Source organism: Tinamus guttatus, unplaced genomic scaffold, assembly GCF_059628265.1.
Source record: "Tinamus guttatus ecotype Peru unplaced genomic scaffold, ASM5962826v1 Tinamus_guttatus_pri_ptg000013l, whole genome shotgun sequence".
Lineage (NCBI taxonomy): Eukaryota > Metazoa > Chordata > Aves > Tinamiformes > Tinamidae > Tinamus > Tinamus guttatus.
The window spans coordinates 850,772-863,340 of NW_028288547.1; the positions used below are offsets into that span (position 1 = coordinate 850,772).

A 12,569-nucleotide genomic window follows, 5' to 3' on the forward strand; every position below is an offset into this window, starting at 1 on the left:
TTCTCCAGCAGAAAATAGCTCTTTTTAGGTGACGAGTAGGGGTCGGTCAAGCAATGCCTCCCACATCTACCTGCACATTTCTGCACGCACACGTAGGCACTGCAGGTACTTGGCAGGCAATAGTGATGGTGTGAGGGGGGCTGCTCTGCAGTCCCTTCCCTAGATTCGCAGGCACATGGGTCATGGTGTGCATGTGTGTGCATGCATGCAGGGCAGCGGGGAGCCTCCCACACCAGGTGCCAGGATGCAGGCACAGGGCCCGGATGACAGGGCACGAGCACAGCTTGAACGAGGGGCGCTGGCCACAGCAGCAGGGGTGGCGATGCCCCGGTGCAGGGGCCAAGAGGCCCACTGGTCACACCAAGCATCAGGCATAGCACAAAGCATCCTTGTCCCACTGGAGCCGCTGCAGCGGTGCCAGGACCAGGCAGCCCCCCGGTGCTCCCGGGGATGCCCGTCCAGAGCTGCCCGGCGCCCGCCTCCCGCCCTGCACCCGCACGCGGCCGTGCGTGCAGCCCGGAGCAGGAGGCCGGCTCAGAGCACCCACGCCACCGGCGCCTGCCCTCCCCCAGCCTGGCGAGGCTGGGACTTTTCCTGTTCGCCTCTTACCTTTTGCACTGATCCAGAGGACAGCGAGCAGCCGGGCTGCGATCCCTGCCGCAGCCGGGAGCCAGCGCTCACCTGTTCGCAACCAGGCAGATATCCGCCCCTGGGGCTTCCCACAGCTCCCGAGTTTGCAAATTCCCTTTTCCACAGAGGGGTCGGAGCCCAGCATCTGAACACGCTCTGCTGCTGCCAGGTCTGTACCCACCTCCAGCGCAGGGGGACCGTGTGAGAGCGTCGTGGGTGGTGGAAGGCAGAGGGGCCATGGGAGCCCCGGTGCTGCTGAGCATTTTGGAGGCAATGTGATGGAGGAGAAGAGACAGCAGCCTGGTTCTCCTCCCGCCAGTGGTTGTTTGCTGTTGTGGCTGTGCCAGTGTTTGCCGGCTCTTTTGGGCTGGGTGCAAGCCCATAGCAGCTGCGTCTGGGAGGATAAACCTCCGTGTAGGGTTTGGGGGATGGCTGTGTTTTTCACTTCAAAATGGTGCGATGCGTGAACAGCACGCGTGAGGGGACTAGCTTTCTATCCTGTGACCAGGTAAAGTTAGTCCTTTGGAAGAGAAGTGAGTGTATCTGCTGCACAAGTGTTGATATTTAACATGGAAACTAGGACCCCAAGTCTTGCTGATGCAGGTGGTGGTGAACAGACTGAGGACAGACTAGACTATCGTTTCTCCTCTGCAGAGGCTAAAGATCTGCTAGGGGAAGTTGAGCACTGTGGAAGGTGGGCGTCTTCTGTGCTTTGCTGCACATCCCTCTGCGAAGCCCTGCCTGTTCTTGGGCCCATCTGCAGTCCTGTCTCCCATGGGATCGCTGTGTCCCACTGCTGCACTCTTGCACAAGCCTCCAGGAGCTGCAGGGAGGAGGGTCTGTCCTGCGCAACACTTGGGCCTCCAGCCACACTTGTAATGAGCAGCCCGGGGAATGAGCTGGGGAGGTCACCAGGTTCATTGCTTTACAATACTGGAGAAACAAAGCGCTGGCTAAAAACGCATGGCAGGTAGGCAAAGTGCTGGGCTAACTTACGCCACTGGCTCAGCACAGGCTTTCTGTGAGTGCTCTCAGCTCCTGAGAAGTCACTCCTGTAGTGTATTTTCTAAAGCTATATGTTGCTCTGGCTTCTCCGAGGTTCTTCTGCTTGGTTGCTACTGATGGTCCCTGCAGCAGTGTGAGGGAGAGATTGCTGGAGATCTTTGCTCAGCATAAATTGTCATAAAGCTCTTTTGATTTATGAGAGCTGAGAAAACTATAACAGCAGAGGAGCATCTGCCATTTAACCTCTGTCTACAACATAAATATCATATTTTAGCCTCAGCAGGGAAGAAAGCTACAGCTAGCCAAACCAAATCAATTTGCCCTCTTAATGTTCAAGGACACAGTTCCCGCCGAGCCCCAAAGCCGAGCCTCACAACCTCTAAGAACACCACATGACAGAAAATTGTACCTTTTATTTTTAAAACCTGTCAATGAGCTGGGGCTCAAAATCTTGCAGCATGTGCTTCATTGAAGCTCAGATGTCAGAAATCAGCCTTGCTCAAATCCTCAGACATAACAGGATGGAGCTGATTGCTCCGGCTGGATTGGATGCACTCCCCTCACAGGAGTCCCAGGCAGAGACAACCAGGTTTCTAGAGCAGCCTCCAGCCTGCCTTTGAGCGGACAGACCCATTTTGTTTTGCTTTTCCAGGGGAACCAGTCAGATGTAAGTCAGTTCTGACATTTTCAATGTAGGCAGAAGTAAATATTAAATGATACCAGATGCTCTGCAGCTGCAAATTGCTCTACTTGAATTCAAATGTCAGTTTACAGCAAGTGAGACTAGCCAGTGATGTCCTGCTTGCAACCCTACACTTCAGTAGCAGCAGATGCAACTGCTCTGATACGGAGCAGGGCTCAGACTGCTCTCCAGATGGTCAGGTTGGCCTCTCTGTGGCCCCAAAACAAGGTCAGACTGAGCCCAAATAATCCAGGCAGTTTTGCTGACTTCCGTTTCACAGCTCCGGCTCTCTGTCACTGTAAGCATGTGAATGTTTTAAAGAAGAGATTGTAAGAAGTCTGCTGTAACGTGGTCATACAAGGGAAATGTGGCCTCAGCTGTGCTCATGGATGGTCTCTATGCCAGCCAAAAGCAGCTGCATGAATTCTCCACACTCACACCACCTCTGTCCTCCAGTCCTACAGTGTTTGTTGCTTCATGGCTCCAGGAGCTACAGGGTCCTCCCCAGGCATGGCCATCACAGCCCTCCAGAACAAGCAGTCTTGTTAAATTGGTGGGCCTAGGTGGCTTAAAGCTTTCTTCACTACTTCCCTGTGTGTTAAAGTGTTATCTCAACAGGCGTCTGCTGCCAGAGGTCCCTCCTTGCCCTCAGCAAGAGGACTAGGCCAGTTCTCCTTCCACCTCAGAGCCCTGCGAACAGAGAGAAGAGGCAACCACAAGCCAAGTGTGCACCAGGGATATATTTTATGCTTTTTCTCTGTAGAGAACAGCTTTCCATCAGTAGGAGGTCTCCCTTCTCTACTTTCAGCTGTGCCCCATAGCTCTTGCCCAAGCCATGGAGAAGCGGGTGAGCAGCAGATACTCCTACAGGGATGGTATGGAGGCAGTGGGCGGTGTGAATAGACTTTAGTGTACTTGCGCATAAGTGCACCAGCATTTCTCTCCTTACATGGGCTTTTTTGCAGGCATGTGGAGGATGGGAGTGTTTTTTGTTTGTTTGTTTTTGTTTTGTTTTGTTTTCCAAAACAGTGAAATCTCATCATTGCAAGTAACAGTTAGCACTAGCCCACCTGTGTACTGCCTGTGTAAGTGCAATCCTGTGGAAACTTTTGCAAAGCATAATTTCAAGGCTAAAATATCCCAAAATAATACCAGACATCAAACAGCAAAAGGAAACACTGGCCAAGATCCTCTGATCTTCACTGAAGTTAGATTGAATTGCACTGTTAGATCTTCTGAGAACTTGCCCATTTAAGCAAAGTTTTAAAATGTTTTGGAAGGGATGGTAAAGCTGTCTCAGATGTATTTTTCTTCCTCTACTGACTGAAGAAACAGTGGATCATATATATCTGGCCAAATATAGACACTCATAGTGCAGGCCTGTCTCAGCGTCCTGCTCTTGGCTGTTTACCAACACCAGACCCTGCCTATCTTGCCTGTCATGTTAAGCTCAGTTCCTCCATGAAGATGCCTGCCAAATGAGATCCCTCTATGGTTTGAGGACAAATGGGCAAGTGGCACCTGGTGGAGAGAGGAGGGACAGCACTCAGGTGGGGCGGCCAATCTCCGTGTGCTGCTCTGGGCTGTGGGCCACCACCAGTGGAGCGGTAGTTCAGACCCTCATTACCATTTAATGAAAGATTATCTTGGGTGGTGCTGATAGTACCTCAGCACTGCCGGGAACCTGAGCACAGCTCCCAGCACAGTGTGTTAGAAAGAAACTGAGCATCACTTTGCTTTGGAGATACATGTGATCGGTTTTTAGTGTAACAGGCAGAGAAGCAGCAATACAGCTGAGAGCAGAATACGGCTTAGGCTGCTATTAGCCTTAGGGAAGTCCCTCTAAATTACTGGCAAGCCAAAATGTTGCTAACATATTTAGAGTTTTGCCTGAGGTCAATTTTTAGCATGGGCAGCGAACTCCTGTTGCTTTGTGTTTACTTCCCAGAGTAAGGGGTCGTAGTGGTTACCCCATCACAGACTGAAGCCTGCTGTTGGGCCCTGTGGGGTGAAGGCATCTGCCCCAGGAGGAGTCCCAGCTTGCAGAGGTGGAACCTGGGTCCTTCTGATTAAGGAGCAGGCATGATTTGAGTTGGAGGTCCTTCATGTTGCATAACATGGGGACGGGGACAGTGATCTCAATCTGCTGCCCATCAGCAGTTATCTGGTGAGAGCAACAGAGAGCAACAAGACACTTTGGTTCTCGTAAAAAAAATCAAGATTGAAGTACTAAGATGTGACTACCTGTCGTGGACTAGACCACCATCACAGGTGGCTCTTTCCAATCTATTACAGCTCTGAACAGTAATTGTGGGGATTTTGGTGAAATCGAACAGGACTTGTGCAGTGGTGAAGGAGGCCTTTAGGTTTGCTGAAATTTTAGGAGCAAATTTCCTAGGGAAAAGAGTTTGCCTTTTCCTTCTCCTAACCTCCCTGGTTATTGCTGGCTGATGTGGTTATGGAGGTTGGGCCACTCTGACAAGCTCCCTGCTCCAGCCCAGTCAGTTGGCAACCCTCAGAAACCTCCCAAAAGTCTTCAGTCTCCTTGTGTGCATCCCTGATATAGCCCATCTGTTCAGTTTAGCTTTGAAAACCATATTGGTCCCAGCTCAGCTTTTGATCCGCACTGGAAAGATGTTACAATGTTAAAGTGTAACAAGCAGAGTTTGTGTACACTTCTTTTTCTCCCCAGCTGCCTCCCTTTTTTCTTTTTTTTTTTTTCTTCCTCTTGCATGCAGTTAAATAATTGATTTCTGGATTTGCTAAAGAAAGCTCATTTGGGCATTGTAATTCATGGGAAATATAGAGAGGTACCTGAGGATTTCTAACCTCAAAGTGTCAACTCAAACACCTGAAGTTTCTTCAGTGCTACTGACAATTATCATGAGCAAATATTTGTCTATCTTTCCACAATAAGGTGAGAGATCCAATGACATTCTTCCTTGTTTTCATTTAAGATTATTGCAATGATTTGTTAGCAGTTTTACAGTTTACAGTATTTACATGCTCTCCGCACTTAGGAGGAGTAATCTCAGATAAAGGTTTGAACTTCATTTTGTCTCCCTTTCCTTTTAAAAAGGATCTGAAAATGGCTGTGCAGTGTGAATAGATTTTAACTATTAAGCTCAAGATGATAAGATGTTATTTCCTGTAGCTTTGACTCATACAGCTAAAGAAACAAGCTGGATCAGAATATTGGTTTGTACAGGGGAGTTTGTCCATCTCTGCTAACCCCAGCCTCAGCTCTGTTTGAAGCCAAAATACCAAGGCCCACATTTGTGTGTGGGTGCTCATTTTTTTTTTCTGCTGCCTGGGCAGCACTGAGCTCCTCGCCATACCTGATGCAGCACGAATCTGAGTTCATGGGAGCCCCTTCTCAATTCCCAGTTGTTACCTATCTGCCAAGTAAAGGAGTCTGATTTCACCTGTTGTGGGCTGATGCCACTGCTGTCATCTGAGATTGTATGGTGAGGGGAAGAGCACTGCTTTCTCTGCAGAATTTAGAGTTCTGCGCTGAATCTGGCTGTTAAGTAAACCCAGCTCCAAATCCATGACTACAAAGCTTGGAAGTTCAGACAATTCTGGAGTTAAAATCAGGAAATACAGTTGTATTAGCAAATAATTTATCAGAGTATGTTTGGTTGTATTCATGCCTGCATTTTTCATGTAATTCATCCATCTGTAATGGCCCTTACTAGCTCAGAATATACTGAGTAAAGCATTTTGTCTATATGAGGAACAGAAGGTCAAAAGATCAGTTATCTTTTCTCGCTTCCTCTATCTCTCAGCACCTCCTTTTACAGAGTTTACACTATAACTAGGCATGGACAATTCAAAGAAGCCTTTGTATATATATATATCTACTGCAGTGTCATCACTGGAAGCTGGAGGCTGTGTGCACAGTTAAGTTCTCTCCTTTGCACAGGACCTGCAAATGTCAATGCATCATTAATGTCACCCTCACAGAGAGGTGTAGCTGCTGCCCAGGACTTTCAGTGGCTTTCTGCCCAAGGGTTCCTTTCATCCTTGGTGTATTATAAATGAATATAATATAGTTATCTCTTAAAAAAAAAGTATGCTGGAAAAGCTTTTGGTAATATACTGGCCTACTCTCACAGATTTAAAACTGTAGAAAGCACTGACAGCCATCTTATATTATCACATAAGATAGCATAAGAACTAGCAGAAGTAACCTTGAATAAACAGTACCTTATTCATGGGTGCTAAGGGCAAAAAAAGAAAGAGCAACTATTGTCTTCATTTTCTAGAGGCATTTTAATTAGGCATTGTAGTGAGGTTATCAGTCGCATTGCCTGGTCACAGAAGCTTTGGGAATGCAGGGCTGACAGTATTGCTCCTATTAAGTTATTTACAGCTGACGTTGGAAAGTGGAAAAGGACACTTCATCTTCTGTAAGCCAGATGTGCCATGACTGGGACACCTTGTGTGTTCAGGTGCTCCTTGGTGGTACCATCTACTGCCCTATCTGGGATCTGCAGCGAAGACAGTGAAAGTCCTTTAACTCATACAGTAAAACACAGATTGTGTAGAAATTTAGTTTGGAAGGGAAACAGTGAACTAGGTGGGGAAGGGCTCCTGTCCTACAGGAAGGAGGATGAAGGGAATTTCATGTCCAGTATGTAACAGCCACTGCTGCACAGGCAATCACTCCCTCTCTGTTTATCCATTCCTTGGACACCTTCTGTGTGCCACCGTGCATTAGGAAGCTGCATTAAATCAGCTTAGGATAAATTTATGTAGGATGTTTGGTTGCTCGGTTTTCCATGGTGTATATATTATTATGATAGTTACAGAAGAAAGGCAAAACTTCTCATCAGAAGGGAAAATGAGGGATTTGCTGCAGAGCTTGAGAGTTGTTTCCACACACTGAGGTCCAGATACAGAAGCTGTGTTTTCAAATTCAAACCTTTAGCTAAATTTTGAGGAGCCTGAAGGGAATTACAATAGCAGTCTTCAAAAGTGTAAACAGTTGCTGTGGGAGCAAGATATTTCTTGCACCTGTCGGGGATCAGAGAAAAAGTCACGGGCTTTAAAGAGCAGCAGAAGAGGCATGGGCTGGGTGTCAGAGTGAGCGGCCATAAGCTGGGACAGTTGAGCACAGCAGTGAGTGAAGACTGAGGACATTGTGTTGCAGAGATTTTTAAGACAAACTTTTCTGAGGGATGAACTCAGCCTAGCTAACTGTGCCTTGAAACAGGAGATGAAGAGGGTGACCTTTACAGGCCCTTCCAGCTGCATTGCTTCTGCTCTTGCCCTGAAATAGTTTCCTTGCTGAGGAAGGAAGCCAGTAAAGAGAGAAATAAATATTTATCTGACAAACATCCCTGATTTTTATACTTTTCTAGGAAAAAAACAAATAACGAAGAAAGAGACGGGGAAAAAAAAATGTTGGTGCTATCTAACGACACAGCACTGAATTCACTCCTCTCCAAGATGCTTCAAGACTACCTGGAACGGACAAACAGCTCTGCACCTTCTGAGGTCCAAAGTAGCGGCAACCACCTGGAAATCGTTTATGTGCTGGTGATGATCGGCTTGTTTGGCATCTTCACATTGGCAGCCACGCTGACCAACATCCGCTCCAGGAAGCTGGAGGACCCCCGTGAACCCTACAACATGTACATTGACTCAGACGTCTGGCCCAAGAAGGACATGGCATGTTTTCAGGCCAAGCTTGTAGAAAACTACAAGTTGTGCTCTGTCTTTGAAAACCCACTGGCTGTTGAGCAGCCAAACACACAGATCCCTGAGGTGAAATCCTCCTAGCCAAACAGGAGAAAGGATGACTTCCCAGAAGGACAACCTAAACATCACCTGGTATGAACCAGATTAGTTTTTTGCCTGGCCTGCCCAAGCCAGCCTGAAAAACTGAATTAATGGAGAAGCTGACAGGTTTGTGATGACCATAGTGTTGCAAAAGTAGCTGATCACAGGTCCCTTGTTGCAATAAGACCAAATAGGGCACACACCATCAGAGGGAATATCATGGACTCATCAGCTTCACCCAGGGAAAAATGCAAATGTTGGTGTTGCTAGTGTAAGTGCTTGCAGTAGTCCATGTAATTAAAACTGAAATGGATCAAGCATAGGCCAGAAACATTAACAGTCAAGGACAGTTTAGTCAATGCTATTTTCAAGTAAGATCAATTTCTTCAAAGAAAACATAGCCGACTGCAAGTGACTGGGAAATAGGTTTCCACTCTGATGAGTAGTCTTATAAAATTTATGACATTTAATCATGGCTTCATCTCATGTCTGTGTTTAACTTTATACTGCTTTAGCAGTATAAATAACGTTTTCCTGTCCCTGGCCTCCTGACAGTCTCCTTCTGCGGGCCACCTCTGCTGAGCTGCTGGGGAAAAGTACCAGCCAAACTTGGCTTCTGTGGCAAGAAGTAGCAGCTGTTGGGAAAGAAAAAAAAAAAAAGAAGAAGACAGAAGAAACAACAACAAAAAATGCAGCTCCTTTGGACATTGTGTGATTCAAAATAGCATCCTCGCCAGCTTGAAGCCTGTTTTCTAGTTTGGGATCAAAGCAGGAATTGTCTGGGCAGAAGGGGGTTTTTATTTCTATTCTGCAGATGCACATCCCATTTTCAGCTGCTGGGCAGTAAAGAAAAGTGGGAAAGGCTTGAAAGGAAGCCATATAGAGCAGCTGCTTCAAAGGCAAAGTAAGGGTAGAGTGGGGGCAGAGGGCTGCCCAAGTGTTTGGGCAGGCAAGAGATACGAGTCACAACATATTCCCTTTCCATCCATAGTTATTTCCTTAGCATTGCACTTTCATTAAAGCAAAACTCCAGCCATGACTGTGTTCCAGGAATAGTTGAACTTACGACAATTAAAATACTTCTTTTTCTTTTCCAAAGCCATTTATATGGCACCTACCATCAGGTTGAGGGCAAGGTACGTGGTTTAAGTGTCCTGACCAGCTGGAAAATTTCCATTAGTTCAATTATCTGAGTCACTTTTTCCTCTAAAGGAATGTAAACCAAAGCAAGTCTTTGCAAAAATGCTGACTTCCTGTCTTGGAAGAATCCTCTTCTGGGTCCTCACTGTGCAGTCTGTTTATTACTTGAATTTCCCCACATCTATGGCAGTAGAGATGCTCTTGCTTTCTGGTTCTCCAGAGACAGAAAGCAATATTGCTAAGAAGGTTTAAACTCACATTAAAAGATGACCTCTAATTGCATTAAAATATTTAAACAATCCCTCCTGAAGCGCCCCCTCTCTCCACCAGCTATTTTCAGGTGTTTGAGGTGTGGGCACTGGTCACCTTGTTTTAATAGCTTCAGTGTAATTATTTGTGACAAAGGTGATTGTCAGCATTAGTTAACTTCCTTTTTTATTTTTCTTTTTTTTTGCCTGACTTTTTATTTATTCAAAGAGAAAAAAGAGGGAAACACTGTCATGTTTTCCTCTGTAGCCAGACTACAAATCATCTTTCAACAGCAGTTGTAAACACTCACCATGGACTTTCACATTACCTTTTAATCTCATAGTTCTCCTTCCTTCACATATGTTTTCCACTTCTACAAAACTAATAAAATATTAATTACACCCTTGCTTGTGGGCTCAGATATTTGTCCTCAGAGATGTTTTCCAGGCTCACAGAAAGAGTGCTAGTACTGTCTGATGGCTACTCACTCATCTTCCCTGTTTCTGCACCCTACTAACCAGGGCTGGACCTGGGCACTGGGATGGTTCTCAGCACACATACATCTGTAGAAACATCAAAATGCCAGAGCCAAACTCCTCAGGTAAAACTTAAGGTAGGTGATGCTTGGGATGGTTGGGGCATTTGAGGTTCAAGGTCCCTGCCTGGGCACACACCCCACGGGTGATGCCGTCTGTACAAACCACCAGATCTGTAGGAACCATCTTCGATCAGCCAGGATGGTCTGTTTGTGTGTTCTCTCTCAAAAAGTCTCTAAAACTCCTTCCTGTATAGCTCTGGCTTGTACAACAGCGGTTCTGGAGTGATAATGTGTACGCTAAGATGATGTCTGCATTGCAAAGCGTCCTCCTGGGCTTGTAAACACCATCCCCGCTTCCCCGTCATTACAACTGACTAATGCAGAACGGCTGACATGGGACCCACCTCAGACCGTGCTGGAGAGGAGACAGAGCACTGGCTGGCCAAGGAGTGCCTCAGCGTGTGCAATTAGTTCCTTTGCTCGTCACGCTTGCCACAGACAAAAGGCCACCAACAAAAGCCGTCACGTAATTATCATTAACCAGCGCCCACATTTTCCAATCTCCTGCTTGCTGGGGAGACTGAAGAAGCTTAAAGTCATTAGGCAAATGTGTTGCACTTTCTTTGGTCCAAGCTTTGAAAGTTTTTGCTCAGGAATACAGAATACGTAAGGAGAATATCAGAGATTATTTTTCTCAGTCAAAACCAAGCCTGATTGTAACAAGCTCTCTGTTATACATATTTGTAAAGGTTCTGTTTGGTAGGGCTGCAGAATGATCTCAAAGTCACGTGGTATAAAACCACTTGTAAAAAACATTAATTGCAGCACATGCCAAGACATGTCACACCTCATGGAGGGGAAGGTCAACCTGTGGGGAGAAGCTCCAGGGTGTTTCTTGGCTAGGTTATTTGGCCTCCATATCCTGGGTGGCCTTCATATCTCCTGCCAAACCTGTTGGGTTGCCCAAACTAGATGACACTATGTCCAGGGCAGCCCCCCAACCCCAGGCACCTCATAGTGCCTCTGCCAGCGGTGTCCTTCACCATCTGCATGCAAAGCAGTACAGGGCAGGATGCAGGGCTTACTGGAGCAAGATTAAGTTTTCCTGAGGTTACATCGGCATGCGCCTGCACAGATGTTGTGTGCTTGGATTGACTGCAGCTTTTAAGGCAGCCAAATGCCAGCACTGGCCATGAGAAAGCACAAGGGCAAGGCTGTGGCTAAGACATATATGCTCTGGCTCTAAGCAAGAGCAAGAAGTGGTTTACATGCAGCCAGCACAGAAGCCAGGGAAGCAAATTTGGACTTATCTGCACCAGCCTATAACCCGATGCGCACAGCCTTCCCTTAGTACACCCACAATGAGAGCACATGTCTGTCTTTGCTGCAAACCTGCTTTCCCCTCTCATGAGGCTGGATAGCTTCAGGCCCTAGTTCCTGTTGCCAGCACACTGAGAGCTTATGTTTGCAGCAGCTGGCTTTTGATTATACCCAGCAGAAATCTTTTCTGCTGCAGGTATAAAAGATCAAACCTCTGGTATTAAGTACTCCATCAGCAAAATACTTCACAGGCACAAGCAGTCGAAGTGGGCAAGTTTGAAGTGAGTTTGCCCCCCACCCTTTATTCTTTTGAATTCACTTTATAGTTATCAGTGTTATCTTTATTTGCAGTTGGTTAGGTCAGACTTGCTACATGGGGAAACCATGCACAAAGACAAGCAGGAGGAAACCGATAAAAATAGAAGATATGAGCAATCAGAAGTAAGCAGCACATTCTTTACAGTTGATAACTGGATTAGTAATTATCTTACATTATAATCCTTTGGCATCCTGTTTCATTTTTACACTTTGTTATCGCTGCGCCAAACTCACTCCCTAATTTCCTTATCCAGCTGGAGTCATCGTCTACGCGTGTGAAACCTCCATGAAGCCTTTCTCAAGCAGTTGCTCAAGGGACCAGCACAAATGCGATGCCCTGTATCGCAAAAGGTCACGCTGCATTTCACTGAGGACGTGGGCAGGAGGCTGTTCCTTGAGATCAGAGTTGTCCTCTGAGCTGCATTCTTGGACAGGTCCAAGCAGAAAAATGGCCCTAGTCAAGTGTCTTCAAATGACACAAAACAAAGGCCCATAACCTGCCGAAATGCTCCAGTAAAGTACTTATTCTTGCCAGCCCTAGGGCAAGGCTTGCAGCCTTGTTGTTTTTAAAAGACAGCTTTCAACAGTGTTTATGAATGCCCTTCAGATCAAAGAAAAGGCAAGATGTACATAGATGGAAAGTACACGAGTGCTAAATCTAGAAGCGAATATTATGACCATCTGATCTGATTCAGCAGAATCAGGAGAAGAAGGGCCAAAGACTCCCTGAAATACAAGCCCAGAACTTCTGGTTGGGCCACAGCATGTTATTTTTAGGGGCACACCCTGGCTCCATCCCTAGAATTAAAACACTGGCCAGAGGCCACCAACCTTCCACAGTGAAAAGCCAAGCAAAATAAAATGGGATAGGTTGATGTAAAAGCCCTTGTTCTAAAAAAT

General features: G+C 46.5%; 1 protein-coding gene across 1 annotated transcript; it reads left to right on the top strand.

Annotated features, from left to right (window-relative positions):
- Positions 1-7,720: 7,720 nt before the first annotated feature.
- KCNE1 (potassium voltage-gated channel subfamily E regulatory subunit 1) lies at positions 7,721-8,118 on the top strand. Its single transcript, XM_010211567.2, has one exon. The coding sequence runs from the start codon at positions 7,724-7,726 to the stop codon at positions 8,102-8,104; it is 381 nt and encodes a 126-aa protein (XP_010209869.2). The 5' UTR covers positions 7,721-7,723; the 3' UTR covers positions 8,105-8,118.
- The last annotated feature ends 4,451 nt before the right edge of the window (positions 8,119-12,569 follow it).

Coding starts and splice junctions, on each gene's coding strand:
- KCNE1 (XM_010211567.2), top strand. CDS start 7,724: ATGTTGGTGCTATCTAACGACACAGCACTGAATTCACTCCTCTCCAAG.